The 26,421-nt window shown below is 38.3% G+C and overlaps 1 protein-coding gene across 10 annotated transcripts in view; it reads left to right on the top strand.

Moving 5' to 3' along the window:
• Positions 1-26,023, top strand: part of AHI1 (Abelson helper integration site 1) — a 187,440-nt gene extending 161,417 nt beyond the window's left edge. For 5 of the 10 annotated variants that reach the window (XM_036248448.1, XM_036248447.1, XM_036248449.1 and 2 more), the window contains 2 exons: positions 3,633-3,691; positions 19,281-19,654. In XM_036248448.1, coding sequence (XP_036104341.1) covers positions 3,633-3,691; positions 19,281-19,605 — 384 coding nt within the window. In that variant the 3' untranslated portion in view covers positions 19,606-19,654. Of the gene's footprint in view, positions 1-1,424; positions 1,724-3,632; positions 3,692-19,280; positions 19,655-24,696 lie in introns of those variants that run through there. The other 5 variants (XM_036248450.1, XR_004957633.1, XR_004957634.1 and 2 more) reach the window with 5 other exon arrangements.
• Positions 26,024-26,421: the final 398 nt, after the last annotated feature.

The raw sequence follows: 26,421 nt of genomic DNA, 5'->3' as shown, positions 1-26,421 counted from the left end.
GCCTCCGGTTACAATTTAAGCCTTCAGTTATTTTTCTCCATACATTTCCTGTTCACCCTTATGGTGACATTTACCTCCCTCTGCCTCCTTACGTTGTATCCAGGCCTGTGTGCACCCTGCCTCTCCTCCCCCCATTAGAGTATAAGTTCCTTGAGCTGACTGGGCTTCATATCCCTGGGTGTCTAGCATGGCACCTCACTGGTAGAGTGATGTTCCCCTCTAATTAAACAAGTATATGTTGTTTAATTGGAACAGTTAGTATCCAGATCTACAAATCATGAATCACAATGAAGGCCTTCACTTTTTAGTATATTTATAGAAACTGCACCTTAACACAGAGGAATGTTTTGTCTTTAAGGAAAAGCATTATAATTGGAAGATTTAGCATCAAATACAACTCGTATAATAATAAAGTCTAAAATCAAAGAAGTAACATCAACTTATATGACTATTTAAAAATCGTAAAATTGTGCTCCTGGAAACAGAATTTTAGCAATAGAGGAAGCCTGAAGAACTGTCTCGTCCAGTTGTAAACCCCTCTGGAGGGCCCTGTTCCTCAGGGCGCGAGGAGTGGCTGGGGAGACAAGCTTTGCCAGGCCACCAAACCTTGCTTCACCCAGAGTACCTCTGCCTTCATGTGTTTATATATGAGGCTTTCAAACAAAACTGTACTAAAAAAGTGGTTTTGCTGTTAAATCATTTTGAAAAACAGGATTATAACCTTCAGGCTACTTCTATAACCTTGGTGACTCTGAGCCTCCATTTCCTCATCTGTAAAATTCACGAATGGTGCTATGATCATTCATGCTTTCATTCTGAGCCCCTGCTGTCCATTTTCAAGGAAAAAACAGACCCCCAAGAGAAGGGACTACCTCCGGCCACATAGCATTAATGACAGAATCAGGACTAGAATTTAACCAACCCTGATTGTTGTTTCTCACTCTCACTCTCTCCTTTTAAAAAATTCCTACAAAGAGGATGTAAACAAATTATGGATATGAATTATATGAAAAAGTAGATATCTGGATTATATAAACATGTAAAAATAGAGCTATACTGTATCAATTTTGCCTTAAAGCTGGTGTGCTAGTTACAACAAACATAGTTGAACATTTACCTGAGTTTACATTCATTCTTCAAGTTTATAAGAAATATTTGGGCGAGTTTTTTGCATGGCCCATTTCTCTTTTATAAAGCTAGTAGTTGTTTTCTCCTTGGCTAATCTCCATGTAATCGGTAGAAGCACTTAAAATCATTCCAATAATTGTTCTGTTCATGTTTAAGTCCCTCTGCATATAAATTACAAAGCATCTGTTAGAAGTTGTGAGGTTTGGGGAAGCAGGAGTCCCTAGATTCTGGTCCTTTTATTCATCTCTTTTGCTTTGCTCATCTTCCTCTCTTCATCCCCTCCTCTCCAAATCAAGGGCATCCATGAAGAGGAAACGAAGTCACAAAACAACTGTCTGAGAAGTGTGTGTGGACAGGAGGGAAAGAAGGGCAGTCATGCTCCTTGGCCTGCTTGATGGTGGGGGGTGCTTATATGCTGATGGTATTTTAGTCTTGGGGCTTTTTTGATAAATTAAAACAAAACAGCTCACAGAGACACCTCCTTCTTCCCCTTCCTTCTGCCTCCATGAGTAACTACCCAAATGGCGTGCTGCTGCTGAAACCAAGGAATGAGTGAGTAAAGGTGTTTAGAAGTGAAGTATTGGTCCTAATTAAATAAGTGTCCTTTTAAAAATAAGTGTTAAAACTTTGTAATGTGGATACCCTATGAATTTGGGTTTCATAGGATTTGAACACAAATTAAGCCACCTTTGCACATGCACCTTTGCACCATGCACCCGTGTACATGCACCCGTGCACCATGCACCTGTGCACCATGCACCTTTGGATGGGCCGGTCAAAGCAATGCAGTAATACAGCAAGAAAGATGGCAGGGACAGTGTTTGACCTATATGAGACAACCTTTCTGAGGACATCACAGCATCCATCTCACATGAACAGACTATTAAAAACAGGTTTGGTAAGACTTGGACATGATAATATGTTATTTGTCAAGGTCACAACAAGTAGTTAAAGGTAACATTGTCTTAGTGACATATAATTCAGTTTGACTTCTGTCTCCTCACCTCTGGAGTAGTTCAAATTCTAATTAGAGCCATTATGTTAAGTTTTTTTTAATACAGTAGTTTTATAAAAGTTTATGTATAAAAGATGCTTGTTTTGCCATGGGCAAAGAGATAGAAGTAAAACTTAGACCATGTAAAGAATAAAACATCTTACCTTTAATTTGATGGCTGTTTGGAATTAGTCTGGAAAAAAACTGAAGAAATAGTTATAATTGATGCTTTTTGAACTAAGTTTTGATTGTTTTCTTAGCTTTTTGCTCTAGTGTATTGAAGGCAGAGAACTATTCTGCAATCTAAATTTCTCCTTGAATTTTTCATATTTTTGTACTTTTTTTTCCCCCAAACGCATTTTAACTGAATCAGGTCATTTTCACTGGTAGAAAAAATATCAAGGTGTTTGTTATTGGTTCTTTTGTTGTTCTCTAAAACTGGTCACTAACTAAGTCTTCTAGTTCTTTAATTCTTGTTTTTATTATATGCTTGATTTTATGCTGTACAGCTAACAATAATATGACATAAGGTAAAAAAAAAAAAAAAAAGCACAATGTATTTTTGAAATCTTTTGATTAGAAAACTAATACTTGTTCAAAGATATTCAGTATCCAATCTTGCTGAAGAATGATCTTAACAGAAATTGTATTGTGAAGGAGGAAATCTAAAAAGGCAAAACACACTTCAGTAGAGATAAGACTGGGAAAGCAGTAGTCACACAAACAAGTTAAGGAGGAAAGAGAAGGTTGTATTCCTTTTCTTTCCTTTTGTGTTTTCTGAGTTTTTTATTTTAATAAGTAGATATGGTATATTTCTCTCATTTGTATATAATTTAATTTGTATATAATTCAAACATGGTAACAGTCTATATTTTTATGTGAATTTTAAATGGATCCTTTTCATAACATGTAATTTTCTATAGAAAACATTTGCAGTCTATTTTATGACAACATTGGGTTGATTTATTAAAAACTATCTTATACAAAACAGCATTTTCCCACAGAATTCTTGTGTTTGGAATTAATGCTCATATTCTAGAGCAACCATCTAACCCTCAGAGTAGAATTTGGTACCACTGAAAGCATCTATTTATTTGTTTTTGTCATGGAGGTGTCATTAGTAAAACAGATACTCTGAACAAATTTGGTAGAAGATTCAAGCAACTCTCAGATTCAATAGTTTACACATAGTTCAGTAAGTATACTGTGAAAACACAGTACACTGAAAGGATTGCCAAGTCAAGATGCAGTGCTGAAAGGTAAATTTAGGACTGAGGAAATCTACCATAGAGTATTGCTAGATTAATTTAGGCTGATTCCGAGGACTCTGTTTGCCACACACCTGAAAACTGGCTTTCTTTACAGAGAAAGCCACTGGTTTGGTTATGTTCAGAAACGAGCATGCTCTCTCCTCATTCAGCAAGGTGGTGGGCTTTCAGCATGTGAATATTACCTGCATAGTCTTCTCTGATTTTTTACTTACTGTTTGTTTATTTGTTCTTCTTTCCAGCAGTCAGTCAACAAGTACAAGTGTCCAGATGTCAGATGGGGCTCGGGGTCTGTAGCACAGTAAGCAACTTTTCTTCCTAAGTAATTTGCAGTGAGAAGTAGTTTGTTTGAAGGACAATTTCTTATTTTCCTTTTCAAAATGTCACTCTCTGAGTTAAATTTCAGACCATTGATTTTTAAAAGAGTTTAGCTAGTTTGAGGATAATATTTTAATGTTTGGACATTGAGGAAATGTATGAAAAGTTATAAGAAATTAGAGTATCACACTAAATTTTTCTTTTTGTGGATTCATTTTGTCATATACTTTTGTTTGAGTCATTTTTAAAATGAAATAACCGAAAACAAGTAGATTATGTGGTTAAAAAAAAATATATGAACTGCCTATTTTCAGGCATTAAAGAAAAAAAGTGAATCCCAGAACACTAGCATTTTATATTTCCTACAAATGCCTAATGTATTTGAGCAATTTATTTTGAGGTATTTATTTTAAAAGATCTCTAGGAAGTTTTGTATTTTTCTTTGTGCTTGCTGCATCACTTAAGACGTAAATAGAAAATCCCTCTTTTACTTCAAAAAAGTTACATCAAAACATTCCCAAAATATTTCTCAATTTTTATCATTGCAGATCATTTTGTACCTAATTTTAAGCCTCAACTTTACACTCACACATCACTAGCGATCTATCACATGCCTTGAACATCACCCCCGAAAACAAGACTGCATGTTTCCACACGTGCACACAGATCATCCCTGTTGAATGTTCTTCGGGGAACTATTTGTTCAAGTTAACCCTGTTACACGCTTTGACATTTTGAAAAATAATGTCTTCCGGTTCAAAAATTCTGATTCAGATTACAGTCTGATTTACAGAAATTATCAAATGAAAGCATGCATTATTTCACAAGATAACATTTCATTCTACAGATAACAGATAAGCATACTTTTAAATGGTATTTAAAAGAGTCACAGATCATGACCTAGAAGATGCCTTAGAAAGTCTTTCTGTATCCCTTGTTATATAGTCTTGAAAACTAATGGAAAAGGCCTTGTGCAGATTGCACAGGGCACACTATGTCAGCTCTTGGACCAAGACCAGTGTCTCCTGATTCCCAGATGTACGTGTGTGTGTGTGTGTGTGTGTGTGTGTGTGTGTGTGTGTGTGTGTGAAATTGTATTCAGTGTTGTCAGGCCCCTTGGTAAGATACCATTTTGCTGTAAGTTACAAATCTTTGTTTTTGACAAAGAAAATCTATTAACTCTGTATAGCTCTGAATTGTTTCAGAGCATAGTCACTGCTGTCACCACATTTGATTCTCATCATTTCCCTGGCAGAGATGCAGACCAGTATTCTGAACCCTCTTTTCCTTGAGGAGAAATAAGATCTGAGAGGCTGTGACTTGTTTCATGTCATTGCAGGTAGTGAGTGGCAGACCCAGTACCCGATCACAGGTCTTCTCTTTGCTCGTGTACAGCTCTTTCATGCCTTCCCTCTCATCTGTCAGAAGGTGCAAACTCACATCTCAGGTCTTTCCTTTTTGGGTTTGGTTTCATCTGCCAGGTATACTTTCAGTTCCAGTCTCTGAATAATTGAAATTTTATGTAATAGTTGATAACACAGTCACTGACCCTGAGGAGATTGTGCTGAACAAGAGATTACACATATAACAAAATAGACTGGAGCCTGTTGGTTGGGCATCATTCCATGCATCAAAGGGTTGCCGGTTCCATTCCCGGTTCAATTCCAGGTCAGGGCACATGCCCAGGTTGTGGGCTAAATCCCCAGTAGAGGGTGTGCAGGTGCACCCAATGTTTTGCTCTCACATTGATGTTTCTCTCTCTCTCCCTCTCCCTTCCTCTCTCTCTCAAATAAATTTAAAATCTTTAAAAACAATAATAATAGCACTGGAACCAATAAGGACAAGCTCTATTTCAACAACTAAAAAATGACCACATTAAATCCATTATGGGAATAATGCTCTCGGTGACCTTGAACACATTTTTAAAACATTTTACCTAATATGTGAATGAAAGACTCTAGAGCAGTGGTTCTCAACCTTCCTAATGCCGTGACCCTTTAATACAGTTCTTCATGTTGTGGTGACCCCAACCATAAAATTATTTTTGTTGCTACTTCATAACTGTAATTTTGCTACTGTTATGTCTTAGGCGACCCCTGTGAAAGGGTCATTTGACCCCCTAAGGGATCGCGACCCACAGGTTGAGAACCGCTGCTCTAGAGGCACTCTGACCACTTCCATACTGACTTGCAGGTGATACAGAGACACTTGCCAGAGATCCTTACTGGACTCTCCAGATTCAAGTTCTGAGAGCCTCACAAAACATCCCAGCTTCTCAAGGCTCGGAGAGCAGCTTGGTTTCTCCTCTGGAACATAGTGTCTGAGGAGCTTCTGAATATGAATTTTCCTTTTTTTTTTTTTGTTACAAATGTTTCTCCTTTTTCCTCCATTGCCATCCTCCTCCCTCTCCCTCCTCTCCCTGTCCCCAGCTTTGTTGTCCATGTTCATTGGTCATGCATACATGCGTACATGCTTATAAGTTCTGTGGTTTACCTCTCCCCTCTTACCCCCTCTTGTGGGGATTCTCAGTCTGTCCCCTACTTCCATGTCTCTCGGACTATCCTGTTCCTCAGACTGTATGTTCATTATATTCCACAAATAACTGAGATCATATGATACTTGTCTTTCTCTGCTTGGTTTATTTCACTTAGGATAATACTTTCCAGGTCCTTCCATGTCATCTCAAAGGATAAGAGATCTTTCTTTCTTACAGCTGCATAGTACTCCATTGTGTATATGTACCACAGCTTTTTTATCAGTTCGTCTACTGATGGACATTTGGTCTGTTTCCAGATCTTAGCTATTGTAAATAGTGCTGCTGCGAACATGGGGATACATATATTCTTTCTGATTGGTGTTTCAGGCTTCTTAGGGTATATTCCTAGAAGTGGGATCACTGGGTCAAATGGAAGTTCAATTTTTAATTTTTTGAGGTAACACTGTAGTGTTTTCCATAGTGGCAGCACCAGTATGTATTCCCACCAGCAGTGTACTAGAGTCCCCTTTTCTCCACACCCTCACCAACACTTGTTGTTTGATGATTTGTTGATGGCGGCCATTCTGACAGGTGTGAGGTGATAACCTCATTGATGTTTTAATTTGCATCTCTCTGATGATTAGAGATGTTGAGTATTTCTTCATATGTCTCTTGGCCATTTGTATGTCCTGTTTGGAGAGGTGTCTATTTAGCCTTTCTGCCCATTTTTTAATTGGGTTCTTTGTCTTCCTTTTGTTGAGTTGTATGAGTACTCTCTATATTTTTGAAACTAACTCCTTCTCTGATATATCGTTGGCAATTATGCTCTCCCGTACAGTGGGTTGCCTTTCCATTTTGATGATTGTATCTTTTGCTGTGCAGAAGCGTTTTAGTTTGATGTACTCCCATGTGTTCATTTTTTCCTTTACTTCTGTTGCTTTAGGTGATGTATCAGTGAAAATTCTGCTGTGTATGATGTCTGCAATATTGTTGCCTACATTTTCTTCTAGGATTTTTATGGATTCACAAGTCACATTTAAGTGTTTTATTCATTTTGAGTTTATTCTTGTGTATGGTGTAAGTTGATGGTCTAGTTTCTTTTTTTTTGCATGTAGCTGTCCAATTTTCCCAACACCATTTATTAAAGAGGCTGTCTTTACTCCATTGTATGTTCTTGCCACTTTTGTCGAATATTAATTGAGCATAAAGTTTTGGGTCAATTTATGGGTTCTCTGTTTTATTCCATTGATCTATGTGCCTGTTCTTGTGCCAGTACCAGGCTGTTTTGATTACAGTCACTTTGTAGTATAACCTGATATCCAGTATTGTGATCCCACCTACTTTGTCCTTCTTTTTCAAGATTGCTGTGGCTATTCGGGATCTTTTTTGGTTCCATGTTAACTTTTGAAGTATTTGTTCTAGTTCTGTGAAATATGTCGTTGGTATTTTGTTTTTATTTGTTTTATTTTTTTATCCTCACCCAAGGACACTTTTCCATATTTTGTTCAGATAGAGTGGGAGGGAGAGAGAGAGAGAGAGAGAGAGAAACATTGACGTTAAAGGGATACATCGAGTGGTTGCCACCCGCACCACCCAACCAGGGCCATGGACAAACTGCAACCGAGATACATGCCCTTAGTGGGAACCGAACCTGGGTCTTTCTGGACCACGGGCCAGTGCTCTAATCGCTGAGCCAAATAGGCAAGGGCTATCATTGGTATATTGATGGAGATTGCATTGAATCTATAGATTGCTTTGGGTAGTATGGACATTTTAATGATGTTAATTCTTCCAATCCATGAACAAGGTATTTGCTTCCACTTTTTTATAGCTTCCTCTACTTCTTTTATTAAAGTCCTGTAGTTTTCTGAAAATAGGTCTTTTACTTCTTTGGTTATGTTTATTCCTAGGTATCTTAATTTCTTGCCATCATGGTCAATGGATTGTTTTTTTAGTTTCTCTTTCTGTGAGTTCATCATTGGTGTACAAGAATGTTGTTGATTTCTTGACTTTAATTTTGTATCCTGCTACTTTGCCAAATTCACTTGTTAAGTCTAGTAGATTTTTGATGGAGTCTTTACAGTTTTCTATGTATATGATCATGTCATCTGCAAATAATGACAGTTTCACTTCCTCCTTTCTAATTTGGATCCCTTTTATTTTTTCTTCATGTCTGACTGCTGTGGCTAAGACTTCCAATACTATGTTAAATAAGAATGGCGAAAGTGGGCATCCTTGTCTTGTTAAGGGAAATGCTTTTAGTTTTTGAACATTGAGTATGATGTTGGCTGTAGATCTTTCATACATGGCATTTATTATGTCGAGATATAATCCCTCTATTCCCAAATTGCTGAGTGTTTTTATCAGAAATGGTTGCTGGATTTTGTTGAATGCTTTTTCAGCATCTGTTGATATGAACTTATGATTTTTATATTTTTCTTTTTTTTTTTTTTTTTAATCCTCACCCGAGGGTATTTTTCCATTTTTTGTACAGATAGAATGGGAGGGAGAGAGAGGAAGGGAGAGAGAGAGAGAAAAACATCGATGTGAAGGGACACATCGAGTGGCTGCCACCCGCACGACCAACCAGGGCCGGGGACAAACTGCAACCGAAGTACATGCCCTCAGCGGGAACCGAACCCGGGTCTCTCCGGACCGCAGGCCGACACTCTAACCGCTGAGCCAAACTGGCCAGGGCTATATTTTTCTTTTTTTAAATTTTTTTCTTTTCTTTTATTGATTTTATAGAGAGTGGAAATGAGAGGGGGAGAGAGATAGAAACATCAATGAGACAGAACATCGATTGGCTGCCTCTAGTATGCCCCTCACTGGGGATCAGGCCCAAAACCTGGGCATGTGTCCTGACCGGGAGCCGAACCAGCGACCTTTTGGTGCATGGATCAACACTCAACCACTGAGCCACACTGGCCGGACAGGTTTTTATCTTTCATTTTGTTGATGTGGTATATCATATTTATTGATTTGCGAATATTGTATCAGCCTTGCATCCCTGGGATGAATCCCACTTGGTCATGGTGAATACTTTTTTTTTTTTGATGTATTACTGGATCCGATTTGCTAGTATTTTGTTCAGGATTTTGGCATCCATGTTCATCAGGGATATTGGCCTGTAGTTTTCTTTCTTTGTAGTGTCTTTTTTTGGTTTTGGAATTAGAATTATGCTGGCCTCATAAAAGGAGCTTGGAAGTCTTCCTTCTTCTTGAATTTTTAGGAATAGTTTGAGGAGAATGGATGTTAGTTCTTCTTTGAATGTTTGGTAAAACTCCCCTGTGAAGCCATCAGGGCCTGGGCTTTTGTTTGCTCGGAGTCTTGATTACATCTTCAATTTCCTTCATTGTTATTGGTCTGTTCAAGTTTTCTATCTCTTCCCAGTTCAATTTTGGAGACTATGTGTTTCTAGGAATTTGTCTATTTCGCTTTGATTGTCCAAGTTGTTGCTGTATAACTGTACATAGTATTTGTTAACTGTCCTTTTTATTTTTGTGGTGTCAGTTATTCTCCTCTTTCATTTCTGATTTTGTGTATTTGGGTTTTCTCTCTTTGCTTCTTGGTGAGTCTAGGTAAGGGTCCATCAATCTTGTTTATCTTTTCAAAAAAACAGCTCTTTGTTTCATTGATCCTTTGAATTGTTTTTGTTTTGGTTTTTTTTTGGTCTGCATGTCATTTATTTCTGCTATGATCTTTACTATTTCCTTCCTTCTCCCTGCTCTGGGATTTTCTTTTTGTTTGCTTTCTAGTTCTTTAAGTTGTGAGGTTAGGTAGTCAATTAGAAATTTTTCTTGTTTCTTGAGGTGGGCCTGTAGTGCCATGAACTTCCCTCTCAGAACTGCTTTTGCTACATCACATAGATTTTGTGTTGTTGTGTGTTCATTTTCATTGGTTTCCAGAACGTTTTTAATTTCTTCCTTGATGTCCATGGTAACCCATTCATTGTTCAATAACATGCTATTTAGCCTCCATGTGTTGAAATGTCTTTGCATGTTCTTGTTGCAATTGATTTTTAGTTTCATGCCATTGTGATCTGAGAAGATGCTTGATATGATTTAAATCTTCTTGAACTTGTAGAGACTTAGTTTGTGCCCTAACATTTGGTCTATCTTTGAGAATGTCCCATGTGCACTTGAGAAGAATATGAATTCTGCAGTTTTGGGGTGTTAATTGTCTGTAGATATCTATTAAATCCATTTGATCTAGTGTTTCATTTAAAGTCTCTATTTCCTTGTTAATTTTTTGTCTGGAGGATCTATCCAGTGATGTCAGCAGAGTTTTGAAGTCCCCTACTATGATTGTATTGCTGTTGATTTCTCCTTTGAAGTCCTCCAGATGATTTTTAATTTATTTTGGTGCTCCTATATTGGGTGCATATATGTTTACCAAAGTTATATCTTCCTGTTGGATAGATCCTTTGAATATTATGTAGTGGTCTTCTTTGTCTCTAGTTATTGCCTTCATTTTGAAATCTAATTTATCAGATATGAGTATTGCTACCCCAGCTTTTTTTTCCTTTTTGTTTGCTTGGAAGATTTTTTTCCATCTCTTTACTTTCAACCTATGTGAGACTTTTGTTGTGAGGTGAGTCTTGTGTAAACAACATATATGTGACTCATGCTTTCTTATCCAGTCAGCTATTCTGTGTCTTTTTATCAGAGCATTCAGTCCATTTACGTTTAAGGTAATTATTGATATGTACTTATTTATTGCCATTTTTGTTTAGTATGGTTATATTTTTCTTCCTATTTCTTCTACTAATTACAGCAGTCCTTTTAACATTTCTTGCAGTGTTGGTTTTGTGCTAATATATTCCCTTACCCTTTTTATTTTTGTCTGGGATGCTCTTTATTTGACCTTCTATTTTGAATGATGGACTTGCTAGATAGAGTAGTGTTGGATTCAGATCCTTGTTTTTCATGACCTTGATTACTTCATGCCACTCCCTTCTGGCCTGTAGTGTTTGTGTTGAAAAGTCAGCTGAGAACCTTATGGGGTTTCCTTTGTAGGTAACCTATTGCTTATCTCTTGCTGCCTTTGGGATTCTCTCTTTGTCTTTAATTTTTGGCATTTTAATTATTATGTGTCTTGGTGTGGGCCTGTTTGGGTTCTTCTTACTTGGGGCTCTCTGTGCTCTTGAACTTGAATGCCTTCTTCCTTCACCAAGTTAGGAATATTTTCTGTCACTATTTCTTCAAATATATTCTCTAACCCTTGCTCATTTTCTTCTTATTATTATCATTTTTTCTGCTATGATACAAATGTTATTATGTTTCCAGTTGTCCCACAGTTCTCTTAAGCTGTCTTCCTGTTTTCTAATTGTTTTTTCCTTTTGGTTTTCTTTACTCATGATGTTGATGTCCTTATTCATGCGTTTGAACTTTCTCAAGATCATGGCTCTGAACTCTACCTCTGACAACTTGCTTAACTGCATTTCATTTATCTCATCTTCAGTAGAGTTCTCTTGTTCTTTCATTTGGGATTTGTTTCTTTGTTTCACCATTTTGGCTATCACAATGGGTTTTGGAGCCTGCCAAATTTTCCCTGTGGGTGTTGGTGTTCTGCTCTTTGTGGCTTCCTCTACTGGGTTTGGATGAGTACCGGAGGGCCCACATTAAACACCACTGTCAAGTCTTAATGTTCCTGGGTAGATTTGCAAGCCCAATAAAGGTTCAGTTATCCTCTAGCTTTTTGCCTGGAGACTGTTTCAGTTACTCAGTGTCTGGGATGTAGCCCTCAGGTGTTCTGCATAAGAGGATTTCGAGAGGGTGGGGCAGATGCCGGTTGTTAATGAGCCTCAATTTGCATTTCTTTGGCTCACCTGTGTGGGGTTGAATCTCTGAGGGAGGGGCTGCTGCTTTTCCCTAAGCTCCAGGAAGGAGCAAGCAGGCCACCATCCTGTGTGGTCGGGAAGGAACAAGCTAGCCACAGTCTTTTGTGGCCACGACTCAGCAAAAACTCTGAGTGCTCTCCAAATCCCGGGTGTCCCCACAGTGTTCCAGTCCAGTCCAGTCTCCCTCTGCTGGAGCCCAAGGTGAGTGACTATAGCCAATCTAGTGCTCTGTCTTGGCCCTCTGCACTATGGAGCCGGCTTGGGATTTTAACCCCGAGGGTGCTGCCCAAGCTAAGACCACTGCTATCCATGGGCTCCCAGCCTGCCACTCTCTCACATCTCCACAATCCTACCAGTGACCCTGGTTATATGATCCTCTCTAGCTGCTTTTCTGTTGCTCTTTTGTTTTAGTTTTAATTCCTGTTTGGTCCTGGGAGATCGTCCGTGTAGCTTCTATTCACTCCGCCACCATTTTTTTTGAAAATGAATTTTCTTGAGAAGTTCAGATATGTCTAAATGCTGTTGTTTATCTAAAGCCTTTGGGCTTTTCCTATATTTGTAATTTCTAAGAAGTAAGGATGAATCAAGATATATTTCTCATGACTTGAAAACTGTACATTAGTGGAAGGAGAAAGTGCTATTTATAGTACAATATGTACAAAAATATCATCATACCCAAGTAAATGGACAGAGGCTATTTTTGTGTTTTTCTTTGCAGTTTTGCCATTTAGTAAAATATCAAAAAGAAACTTCTGTAGATTAATTTAACAAAAGCATTTTCTCAAAAGTTGTACTTCATGCCCCTTTGTCATTGCTCTCTGCTACTCAGAGTTCCTTAGGAAGCTTCCGTACATATGTTATAATCCTTGTAGGTAGTATTGGTGTTCCCCAGTTACTAATATATTTTATCTTGAGTTTGCAACTGTTTTTTTATAACATAGAATGCTTTATTATTAACAACTTTGGTCAGAAAGAAGTTAATTCACATGGTCAGTCATATTAAAGTCCTTTGTAAACACTCAAATGTGAACTGAATGAAATCTCTTCATATAGTGTAGCGATGAGTTATTTCTGAGTAATTTATCATGCCTCCACTATATCTTTTTTCATCGTTTTAATAATACTATTCCTGACTCCTTCAGTGTCGTCTTGTCTTCATGAGAAAAATACAGTTTACCTTTTTTCCCTAAAATACCCTGTTACTTGCAACTAAGTTCTTATTTTATCTTTTTTTAGTTTTTTTCTTGCTCACCACACACCACCACATTTCTGAAATCAAAACTATCCATTGTCAGGTGTGTGACATCACATATATTCTAAATGTGTTCTTTATCAGATACGTAATTTGAAAATATTTTCTCTCAGTCTCTGTTTTGCCTTTTTATCTGTTTCTTAATAATGGCTTTCAAAGAGCAGACTTTTTTTTTTATTTCTGATGAAGTTCAATTTATCATTTTTTCTGCTATGAATCATGTTTTTGTATTGTATCTAAGACCCAAAGTCACAAAGGTTTCCTCCAATGTTTTCTGTGAGAGTTTTTTCATTTCAGGTTTCATATTTAAGTCTATGACCTATTTTGTGTTAATTTTTGGACATGGTGTGAGGTTTGGATAAGAGGTTTTGTTTGGTTTGGTTTTGTTTTGTTTACATTGACTATCCAGTTGTTTAGCACCATTTGTTGAAAATCAGTCCTGCCTTCACTGAAGGGCCTTTTGCACCTGTATTGAAAATTGGTTGTCAGTATTTGTGTAGGTCTCTTTCTGGACTCCAGTCTGATTTGATTTGCTTCTCTGTCTTTACATCAGTAACACTGTCCTGATTACTATAGTTTTGTAATGTGTCTTGGAATTAGATAGTATTGGTCTTCCAACTTTGTCTTTTTTTAAAGTTGGTTTAGCTCTTTAAGGCCCTTTGTATGTCCTCAAGAATTTTAGAATAAACTTGTCACTTTCTACAGCAAAGCCTGCTGGAATTCCAAATGATATTGCCTTGAGTCCTCCAATCAGTATGGGGAGAATTGACATGCTAACAATATTCAGTCTTTTGACTCATTAACATGATATATTTCTCCATTTTTTTCAGTCTTCTTTAACTTCTCCGGCACTGTTTTTGTTTTCCGTGTATAATTCTTGCACCTATGTGGCTTACTTATCCCTGTATATTTTATATATAAATGATGTTGTTTTTCAGTTTATAATTGTTTGTTGTTAATCTATAGAAATACTACAAATCAGCCTGGCTGGTGTGGCTCAGTGGCTGAGCATCAATACATGCGCCAAGAGGTCACTGGTTCAATTCCTGGTCAGGGCACATGCCCAGGTTGTGGGCCCAATCCCCAGTGTGAGGCATGCAGGAGACAGCCAATCGATGTTCTCTCTCATCAGTGTTTTATTTCTCTCTGCCTCTCCCTTCCTCTCTTTCCAAAATCAATAAAGAAAAAAAAAGTTTTTTTAATAAATACTATAAATTATTGTTTATTGATTGACTTTGTATCATGCCACCTTTCTAAACTCTCATCTTAGTTTTAATAACTTTTAGTAGATTTTACCAGATTTTCTACATATATAGTCATGCAAATAAAAAGCAGTTTAATTTCTTCCTTCTCAATCTGAATGCCTTGTTTTTTTCCTTTGCTTTATTGCACTGGCTAGAACCTCCAATAAATGTTGAATAGAAATGATGAGAGTAGACATTCTTTGTCCTGATCTTATGGGAAATGAGTGGGAAACAATTTACTCCCTTTTTTTACTATTAGTTATGATATTAATACAGGTGTTTTGTGTTTTTTTTTTTTTCATTAATGCCCTTTTCAGCTAGTATCCTCCGTTTTCTAGTTTGACGAGAGTTTGTATCAGGAATGGATGTTGGATTTTTTTTTTTTTTAATAGTTCATTGATTTTTCTAAAGAGAGATAAAGGGAGAAGAGAGAAACATTGGTTTGGGAGTATAACATTGATTGGCTGCCTCCTGCAGGTGCTTTACTGGAGATTGAGCCCACAACCCAGGCGTGTACCCTGACCAGGAGAGTCAAACCAGCAGCCTCTCGGTGCACAGAACCTCGCCCAATGCACTGAACCACACTAGCCAGGGCTAGATGTTAGATATTTGTCAAATGCTTTTTCTGCATGTTAAGATAATCATGTATTTGTTAATGTTTTAATATGATAAATTGCATAGATAGTTAAATGTTAAACCAACCTTTCATTCTTAGCATAAATCCTACTTATCCTTTTTATAAATTGGTTTGATTTGACTTGATTTGTTAACATTTCATTTAAATTTTTTTGCATTTTGTTAATGAGGAACAAAGGTCTATAGTTTGGGGGTTTTTTTTCTTATGTTTTCGTCTGGTTTTGGTATCAGGGTTTTAAACTAACCACATGGAATGTGTTGGGAAGAATCCTCAACCCTTCAGTTTTCTGGAGGAGTTTGTCTAAATTACGTGTTAGTTCTTCCTTTTGTAATTTCTGTTTCTTTATTGATATTCCCTATTTGACGAGACAGTGTTTTCATACTTTCCTGTAGTTCTTTAGACATGATATATATTTCTTTTGCTGTTTTAGTGATTTCTTTAGGGTTTATAATACAAATCCTATCACACAGTGTGTCTTCAAGAGCTTTAAAGTAGTATACAGTACTTTCATTTCTTCTCTCCTGATCTTCCTGCTTCTATAGTCATATATTTTATTTTTATATATGTTATAAACCATTCACTGCACTATTATTTTTGCTCAAACTGCCATCTTTTGAAGAAATGCAACATATTAAAGTCTTACATACTTGCCCATTTTGTTACAATTCCAGTGTTCTTCATGCCTTTATATAGATTTATATTTTCATCTATCATTTTCCTTCTGCATAAAGAACTGTCTTTACAATTTCTTGTAGTATTGGCTAGCTAAAAATGAATACCTTTACATTTTGCATGTCTGAAAAAGGTCTAATTCACCTTTGTTTTTGGTTTGTTTGTTTTTTAAAACATTTTATTTTTTAATTAATTTTGTTAATCTTTATTCAAGGATATTTTTTGCATTGGTTTCTTTTTTTTTTTTTTTTTTTTATCCTCACCCGGGGACATTTTTCGATATTTTGTTCAGATAGAGTGAGAGGGAGAGAGAGAGAAACATCGACGTGAAAGCGACACATCGAGTGGTTGCCACCCACACGACCCAACCAGGGCCGGGGACAAACTGCAACCAAGGTACGTGCCCTTAGCGGGAACTGAACCCTGGTCTCTCCAGACCACAGGCCGACGCTCTAACCGCTGAGCCAAACCAGCCAGGGCTCGCCTTTGTTTTTGAAAGCTATGTTCATCTGGTATACAATTCTGTGTTGAAAGCTTTGCTTTTTGTTTGTTTGTTCGTTCGTTCGTTTGTTTGTTTTTCTGGTATTGGAAAGATGTTGTTCCACTGTTTCCTCGCTTGCATTTTTTCCCAATCAGAAACAGACTATTATGCTTGTCTGTGTTCCTCTGTGTATAACATGTTTTCCCCAACTTGGCTACTTTAAAGATTTCTATTTATCACTAGTTTTGAGCAATTTAATTAGTTGTGATTTTCCTTGTTTCTTGTGCTAGGGACTAGTTGAGCTTGGATCCAGTAGGTTTATAGTTTTATCAAATTTGGAACATTTTGAGCCACTTTTTCTTCTGCCTTTTTTTTTTTTCTGTACTCAATTATTGCTCTCCTCCTCTTTGAAGATTCCAGTTACATGTATGTTAAGCCATATGATGATGTCCCACAGCTCACTGATGCTTTGTTTATATTTTTAAATTATTTTTGTCACTTTGGATTGTTTCTATTGCTGTCTTCCAAGTTGTCTGAGCTTTTCTTTGCAATGTCTAATCTGCCTTTAATCCCATCCAGAATGTTTTTTATCTCAGACATTTTAATTTTCATCTCTAAAAATTCAGTTTTAGGTCTATTTTACCTTTAGAGCAGGTGGAATACAGTTATGATAACTGTTGTAATGTCTTTGTCTGACAATTCTAACATCTGTGTCATTTCTGGGTTGGTTTCATTTCTTTTTCCTTATTATGGGTTGTATTTTTTTTTTCTTTGCCTCCCCCCCTTCCCCCCCCCATAAATGTTTATTGGATTCCACACACCGAAATTTTATCTTTGACTGCTAGATATTTTGTATTCCCATAAATATTCTTAAGCTCTGTTTCAAGTAAACTACTTGAAAACTGTGTGACCCTTTCAAGTCATGTTTACGGCGTATTAGGTGGGACTGGACACGTTTAGTCTAGGGCTACTTATGCCTCACTACTGACACAAATCCCTCTGCCCAGTGCCCTCTGAGTGGTGAGGCCTTCCAGCTCCCCATGGGAATGTCACTGCTGAATTTCCTCAGACACATGCGCTCGTCAGTGCTCTGCTAAACACTCGAAGGGAAGCCCTTTGCAGGTCTTTGGGTTCTCTCACTGTGAGGCTGTCTCCTCTGGCATTCTGTGGGATCTACCCGCTTGGGTTTTCCCAGGCTCTCAGCTCTTACTCAGGTTGTCACCGGGCCCCAGGCAGGCTTCATCTTCCTGGAAACACGCAAGGCGATAAACTGGGCCATTACAGGGCTCATCCCCCTTCTTTTCCATATCCTGGAGAATGTTATTCTTTGTTGCCTCTGATTTAGTATCTTGAAAACTGTTGGTTCATATATTTTGTCCAGTATTTTAGGCAAGAAGTGAATCTTTCCTGTTGCTTTGTTGGCTGCAAGCAAAAGTCAGATGTTTTATATATTTTCAAGGTATCTTCCCTGGTATCTTTGGTTGGGTCCACTGTGCATGAGTGTAATTTTAGGAGTTGTCCAAATATAAAAAGATTTTACATAAGTGCAGATCTTTGACTTCTTTTGAAAACAATCCACAGCTGCACATTCTTCCATGGCATCTGTCAGCTGGATCTGAGACAGCAGATGGCCTCCCGTGGCTGGGTCCTCCACTCTCCAGTTTGCCACCATGCTGTGTGCTATCTGTAGCTCCCGCATTCACCATGTCCTTGTGGCCCACACAGACATTTGACTTCCACTTTAATGTTACAACATAGGCTCCCGGGAGGTAGGCCAAAATGGTGGACTTCAGACTGATTAAGTTTGTAAATTATCAATCCTTTTTTCAGAGCTGTTAGAACACTAACCTGGTGTCATTTTCATTTTCAACCTTTCCTTTTTCACTCATCATTCTACTCCTTTCTTAATATACTTTATTCATTCTTTCATCTTTATAATTTTTGGCCTTTTCTTTTTCAGTCACCTGACTTCATCTTACCTACTTATACATCTCACATTAGTCTTCTCAAGCTGCCATAACAGTGCCACAGCCTGGATGGCTTAAACAACAGAAATGTGTTTTCTCACAGCTCTGCAGACTGTAAGCTCCAGATCAGGGTGTGAGCAAGGTCGCAGGTGGCCATCCCCATGTTGTGTCCTCAGATGGACTTCCCTTGGTGCACATATGAAGAGGAAGGTTTCTGGTGTCTCTCCCTGTTCTTATGAGGACATCAGATTAGAGCCTCACCCTTGTGATCTCATTTAAACTTAATTACCTCCTTAAAGGCCCTGTCTCCAAATACATTCACGTTGGGGGTTAAGGCTTCAACTTGTATATTATAAGCGAGCACAGTCCAGTCCTTAGCAGTCTCTATTCAGTTCTACTTATTACGTGATTTTGAAATGTTTGCCTCTTTTTCAAGGTTTATTTTGATGTCTCCCACCATTCCTGGGCTTCCTACAAAGGAGATACTGTCTTTCATTCTTTGATTGTCCCCTTTTACATTGTTTTTGGGCTTTTTTTTTTCTCCTAACATTGTTTGTACTACTACAGAATCATCCAGAAAATATTTGATTTGTATTTTACTGTTTCTATGGGACCATTTCAAAAGCATGCCCCACTCCACAAGTCAAACTACCACAGCTTTCTTATGCATGGACTTCCTTCATCCCCTTCTCTGTCGTTAAAGGATACCCCGTGCTTTTACATACATGCACACATGCACACACACATGCACACGTCTTTTTCCATCCAATTTGTTAAAAACTTCTGATTTCTTCCTAGGCATCTTGCTGAGAGTAATACATTTTATGTTATTCTGCCCCCTCCATCAAGGTTGAGGAACTGGACCAGCTACATTTTTATGTCTTCACATTATTTTTATCAGCTGTGTGTCTTGCCCCGTGGAGTCACTCGTGGTGTCTGCCCGATGCTCTGTCCTCCGTCCGCGCACTGATCTCCTTTCCATTCTGCTGCCCCTTTCTTAGATCAAAGCCTAGCCCGAGCGGGTGCGGCAGCCTTCCTACTGGCTCCTGGGCTCCGGTCTGTCCCTCCTGTAGCTCCCTGCGGGGCAGAGAGCAGAGCCGTGAGGACCGAGCACATGGAATGGATATGCAGGTGAAGAAGAATGAGCAAACCAGCCGAAAAGTCACCCTCATAGAGGTAAGAGGAAAACCAGGAGACCGTTGTGTGATAGAGTCAAGAGGAAGAGATTTAGGAAAGGCATGGTCAGCACTGACAGACGCAGAGAGAGAAGTTACATTGGGACTGAAAAGTGCCCTTGGGGATTTGCAACCAAGAAGCCGCTTGTGACTTTCCAGAGGATGGTTTGATGGAGAGTCCTGGAAGCATGAGTTAGACTGTCTCCAGCCCAAAGGGAAAAGACCGTCAGAATAGACTTCTCCAGGAAGCGGGCTTCAAAGGAAAGAAAACACTGGGCAGTAACTAGTGGAAAATTCAGGGTATAGAGGAGATCTTTCTAGAATGGGGAATGGCAAGAATATTTACCAATGGGAAAGATTCTTGAGAGGAGTCATTGAAGGTATACAGTAAGAGGGAAATCCCACGGGACCTGGGGAAGCACAGGAGTGGAGAGAAACAATGGGGTCGCATTTCCGCTGGGACAGGCAGGTGGAACAGAAGGTGTTGGCTTGGCGATGCTTTCTGGTGGGGGGGGGGGGGGTAAGAGGAAGGCGTCAGAAGGCCTCTGTGTTTCCTGTTGAGCGCAAGTGCCATTTGTCTGCTGAAAGTGAAGTGGTCAGCTCTGGCATGGCTGCCCTTGTGAAATTGCCCCTTTCCAAGAACCTAGTTCAAATTTTTCATCAGTATTTTCAGATTCTAGTTATAAAAAAATAAAACCTAATTGTACAGAAGGCATCATGGATTAAGGAATTACTTTTTAAATCTTGCTACCAGGATCAGAAAACATTTTGAAACAGATTTTTAGATTTAAATAATAGAAACTTTAAAATGGTGTACGGGCACATTTCAGAAATATCGTGGGCTTGGTTCCAGACCTCCGAATTAAGCAGACACATTGGGCATAAAGCAAGTCACATGAATTTTTTGGTTTCCAGTACATATAAAAGTTACATTTAGCCCTGGCCAGTGTGTCTCAGTTGGTCTGGCATCATCCCATGTACCAAAAGGTAGTTGGTTTGATTCCCAGTCAGGGTACATGCCTGGGTTACAGTTTCAATCCCCAGTAGCAGTTATGCAGGAGGCAGCCAATTCTCTCTCTTTTCCTCTCCCTCTAAAAAAAAATCAATAAACTATTCTTTTTTTTTAAGTTATGTTTACACTATACTGTGGTCTGTTGTATGCTTCAGTAAAAAATACTTTATTGCTAAAACATGCTAGCCATCATCTCAGCCTGTTGGGGAAGCGGTGCCCATAGACTTGCTCTCTGGAGGATGGCCACACACCCTCAGTTTGTCAGTGAAGACGATGAAAGGAGGTGTGCTTGTGTGTCAGAAAGAAGAAACAAGCAAAATCTAAGACAGGGAAGAATTTCATAAAATATATGACAGATAAAATTAATATAATACCCATTGCATATAAAAAGCTCTAAGAAATCAACAAGGAAAAAAGACACCAATAGAAAAACTGGCAAAGGGTATACACAGGACAAAAAGGAGAAACATCTGTAACAAAAATAAATAAATTAATAAAATCCACCACACACACACACAAAAGAAATATATATATATAAATGGCAGTGAACATAGGAAAAATGTCCACCTTCCAGTGATCAGAGCAATAGAAATTAAAACAAGAAATGATACTGTATTTTTTTCTTCACAAAATGGCAACAAGTTTCAAACTTAAAATACCAATGTGGAGACACTGATAGTATTAAGACCATCCATTCTTTGTAGAGGATGTTTTCTTTCATGTGTTTTTTTAATTTTCAAATTGCTCGTGTCCTCTGACCTGACAATTCTACATCCAGGAATCTATTGTAGGAAAATATTTAAGACTTCGTGCAGAGATTCAGTTAAAATGGTCCTCTTTCAAGCAGTGTTTGAAACCAGAAGGAGCCTGACCAAGGCCACATAGCCAGTTAATGGCCAAACACCAAGGCCTCTCGACCCTAGCGTTTATTATTATATCTGTAACTAATAAAGCTCTTTCCACTCTTTCCACTGGGCTTCTCAAATGGGCACAAAAACAGATACTCAAGAAATACTTTATGACTAAATAGACAAATATCAAAAATAGAAGGAAAAATTCAATTTCTAAGAATAGTTGATTAATTTATGAAACATTTATACAATAGAATAATACCATGTGACAATTCATTATATTATAGAAGTATTTTCAAAGATATGGAAAGATGTTTATTAGATATTTTTAAGTAAAATAAAGATGATTATAAAATAGTTATATAGAGATATACGTATTGAATAGTATATATCAAAAAAGATCAGTCATCTCTGAGTGATGGGATTGTGACTTTTTTTCTTTCATTTTAGTATATTTTCTCATTTTTCTAGTCAACCTATTTGATGTGTACTACTTGATCATTTATTTTAAATGAAAGTAATTTTAGAAACTTTCCACAGCCTATTCTTTCTCCATGTAAAGAAATCATGGTCTGAGTCCCAGCTAGAAAGTGCCTAAACTAGAACTTGATAGTCTGGCTCCAGGTTCAGGGTTCTTGCTGTTACACAACACTGTGTCTGTTCCTCCAAGTAGATACGTGGTACGTGCTTGTAGGCAGGGGCTGTAACATGCTCCCCTTCTTTCTCCCCAGTGCTTAGCCTGGCGTCTGGCCACATAGTAGACCTGCAGGGAATATTTATTGGATTGAACTTCTTGTGGGATAGAGCCCAGTCTTTTTATGAATCTTCTTTTTCTACATGGAACATACAAACACTATCCTGGTTTCATATTCATTTTCAGAATCTTGCTGTGCAGATTTTTCTTTTGCTTTTCATATGATTTGCCTTTAAAAAGGCCCTGACTTGGTTACACTCTCCCTCCATTAGCTTACTGGGATACTCTAGGAGGAGCTACCTCAGAGGAAGGCTGGACTTGGAGTCTTTCTTGTGTCTCTGGTTAGGTGACAGCCCTTCCCTCTTGCAGCAGATCTGTCCGTCAGCTCTTCAGCCCTGTGTTGTCACCATTCATCACTAATGTGCCATTCCTGCTTTTCCCTGGTCGTCAGAGTTGGACACTTGACCGTCTCTCTCCTTTTCCTTTAATTCTATTCGTTTTCTACCTTTCACGGGCTGTCTTTGTCACTCTATCCAGTCTTCCTTCCTCTTCTTAGTCTGATTCATTTCCCTTAAAGATGTTATCTTGACTGCCTACTTCAGCTTTTTTTAGTTCAATTTCTCTTCGGGTTCCCTCTCCTGAGTGTCCTCCTGGCTTCTCTATTTCCTAACCTCACAGGGCAGTCTCCCAATTAATTCAGCTTGCCCTCCACTTTCTGCACGTGCCGGAGTCACTAGTTTCCAGCTGTTCTCCCCCCTCTCCCTTTCTGTTTTCCTTGTGTGGTTCTGTCCTGCCGCTGTCATAAATGTCCTTCCTCTCTGAGCCTTGTTGGTCCCCTGAGATCCTCTTACTATCTCCACTGTCCCTGGCACATGTTTATAAGGTCTCTGGGTGACTTGTGCCCAGCATCCATTGGAGCCTTTACTACTTTCTTTCCCATTTTTATCAGACCCTAATTTGCTGCAAGTTTTATGTAGTTTACCTGTATCCACACAGGGACAAAAATATCCCCCCCCCCCCCCGCCCTGGCCGGTTTGGCTCAGCGGTTAGAGCATCAGCCTGCGGTCCCGAGAGACCCGGGTTTGGTTCCCGCTAAGGGCATGTACCTTGGTTGCAGTTTGTCCCTGGCCCTGGTCGGTCATATGGGTGGCAGCCACTCGATGTGTCCCTTTCACATCGATGTTTCTCTCTCTCTCTCTCCCACTCTACCTGAACAAAAAATGTCCTCGGGTGAGGATAAAAAAATATATATATATGTATGCCCCCCATTTTTTGCCCCTGTGAGAGTGTACCTTGCACACTGTGTGCACCATGTTATACTCTACTTCAGTTGCTTTCGTGAGCTTCACTTGCAACTTCTTGGGCTTCTCTAATTAGCTTCTCTGTGGTAGCTCTGTTTAACACATTTAAAATCAGGAAATGCGGACTAACAGGATATTTTCCCCTTGTGTGTAAATGTTTTTCATATGAAAAGATAGTGCAATCATTTACTTAAGACTGGACCTGTCCCTAAAGGCACAGGTGTTCTCCAACCCTCCTGTGCCACCAGGGATGGCCCTTAAGAAATAGTTAGCCTGCCCTTTCCTGCCATAATGCTGTTGGCTTTACTTTTCTCAGGAGTAATCGATGGAACTGACCACCACCTTACCCGGAATGCCATCATTCTTAGGCTGCCTTTGTTTTCTAAGAGCATCTACGTGTTAAGCCCTTTCTGTTTAGAGAAAAGACAGCATTTTTGTGTAAATCCAGATACTTCTATTCATCACTAGTGTATGAATAATTGCGTTAAAAATATCAGGTTCAACCCCACTAGTTTATACCCTCAGTTGTAGTATACTTACTACGTGGTCTCTAAAGAAGCAACTTCCTGTTTCATCTGTGTGTTGGCTCTTGGTTTTCATTGATGGTATAATTTGTTTTATTTTAGAGCTGCATCTAGATGCATAGTCAGTCATCAGTGTCTGCTCATCAAAAATAATAACACATATTTTGCCCTGGCCGGTTTGGCTCAGCGGTTCGAGCATCGACCTGCGGTCTAGAGAGACCCAGGTTCGGTTCCCGCTGGGGGCACGTACCTTGGTTGCAGTTTGTCCCCCCCGGCCCTGGTTGGGTTATGTGGGTGGCAGCCACTCGATGTATCTATCCCTTTCACGTCAATGTTTCTTTCTCTCTTTCTCTCTCTCCCTCCTACTTTAAAAAGGAAAAAAACACATATTTTTTGGATTTACTTTTAAAAATATGTAGTTTACCCACTTGTAAAACAAGATAGCCCATAGACCAAATGAAATAATGTGACTTAATAAAATGGTCTACATGTTTTCTAGTCACTAACTCTGAAACATGATCCATGACAATTTTTTTTTTTCAATGAATGAATTATTTTATAAACTCCAGGGTTGGGCATACTTAGTGTCTGTTTTTGAGAAGTGTATTTATTTTTTGCTTATATTAACTTGTCAATGCTGGAGCAAGCTATAAGCAGCTGTTAATGATACTAAAACATGTTAACAGTATATTCACAAGGCACACTAGAAGATGGGTAATTAGTATTTTGGTGGTGGTATGTGTGTGTGCATTGCCCAGGATGTTTTTTAACCTGTGCCATTGTGCCTAGGCATGCCAAGATTTGGTTGTGGCCAAAAGATATTAAGTTCATTAAGTACATTTTGTGTACTTTTCTCCTAGTAAAGAGTTGAAGAAAAATGAAGAGTCAGAGAAGCAAATACACAGAAATAAAATAACAAAGCAAATGGAATTTCTCTTCGGAGTTCAGAATTTACAGAAACTAAAGAAGAAAAGAAGGATCCACTATTTTTGTCCTCATAAAAGAATCTAGAAAAATCAGAAGCAAGGGATGCTTGGAAAAATAACTGTGGCAAAATAAATGTGACCTTTTGAGCTTAATTGTTATGAACCATTGTGATTATTGTTGATCAAAGTATCAGTACTTGCGTTGATTAATAATTGCTTCAAAATTATGTAACCAATGTTCAAAACCAGTAAAGTAAAAACCATAATTTCTACTCAGCAAATGTGAAGAAAAAGTGGTTGCGTTGTTAGGAAGTTCATTGGGTAATTATTTAATATTATTATATCTTTAATGTGGTTATATGTGTTGTGTTATGCTCAAAATATTAAGTATCTGCTTTTGAAATTTAACTTTATTTAAAAATATAAGCAGTTTCAGAATATTGTGTATTCAAAATGGTTCCAGTAAAAAAGGCATTAAAAGGGAACAAATTTTTGTTTTAATGAACCATATATGTAACTTGATATATATAAACTAAAATGTCTTTTGGCTCGACTGGCAATAGTGTTTCAAATTTCTTTTGAAAAACACTTCATATTTAAGCATATAAGTGATTTCTAGGCTAACATTGTTTAATATGTATTTTAGTCTTGGTATTTGTTTTTAAATTATTACATTGCATTATTTATTTTTTTAGTTGCAGAGTAACAGTTGTCATTACTGTATTGCTGTATATTTTGAAGTGTGATGTTCTCATAGGCAAGTGTTGTTTTTCTTGACTCCTCCTTTCTCAGCTATGTGATTGGAAGTCTACCAATGAAATATTTAACCCCAGAAAGGTCAAAACTAATATAAAATTAGAAAAGTTATTTACCAAATCAGACAATTGATTCCATTAAAATAAGAAGTGAGAAAACAGTGTCGGGCACTGGGGTGTAACTTTTGTCCAGATGTATACCCGACGTGAAAGATCTTCTAGTAAAAACAGATTTGGCTCTCGTCCCTGCACATGTCGTGGGGGCATGAACGTTGGTAAACAGGCCCCTGCTGGGCAGCACTCAAGGGAGGGGGCGTTTCTGAAAGTGGCGAGTGGCACCGAGGACTGCTGAAGCCCAGTGGTGGGCACAGAAGTTCGAGTGGCACAGTCATTGTTCCGGCGCGTGTCTGTGCTTCAGGTACAGCTGGCTGTCCGCTTGAGTCACCCTTGTACAAACTTGTTTCTTCGGTCTTGTGGCTGCCTTGCTAATTCAGAAATAAAAATGTGCACCTCTCCACAGTTTCTTCTTGTAGTTTTGAAATGCGTGTTGATTCTTTGATTTTTGGTTTTAGTCACAAAAAATTTCAGCATATTGCAAAAATTTTTATATCATGACAAGTGAAATAATACATTGGAGGAGCTAAACATATGCTGAGATCTCAGTGTTCATAAGAAACATAAATTGAAGGGTTATTTTTATATTGTAGCTACTGAAGACCAAAATAACAACTGAGGCAAACATGAGGAAAAGCTGGTTTCACCCATAGCCCAGTCTTTTTTGGCCTGTTGACAGAGCAAGATTGGGTTATAGTCACAAATAGATTAATAAAACATATTTACCACATTCTCTGAGGGCTAGGATGGGAGAGAGCATAGCAGTTCCCTCCAAGTGCTAATTCCCATT

The sequence above is a fragment of the Molossus molossus genome, unplaced genomic scaffold (assembly GCF_014108415.1).
Source record: "Molossus molossus isolate mMolMol1 unplaced genomic scaffold, mMolMol1.p scaffold_m16_p_8, whole genome shotgun sequence".
Lineage (NCBI taxonomy): Eukaryota > Metazoa > Chordata > Mammalia > Chiroptera > Molossidae > Molossus > Molossus molossus.
This window is presented reverse-complemented; position numbering and strand designations above follow the sequence as displayed.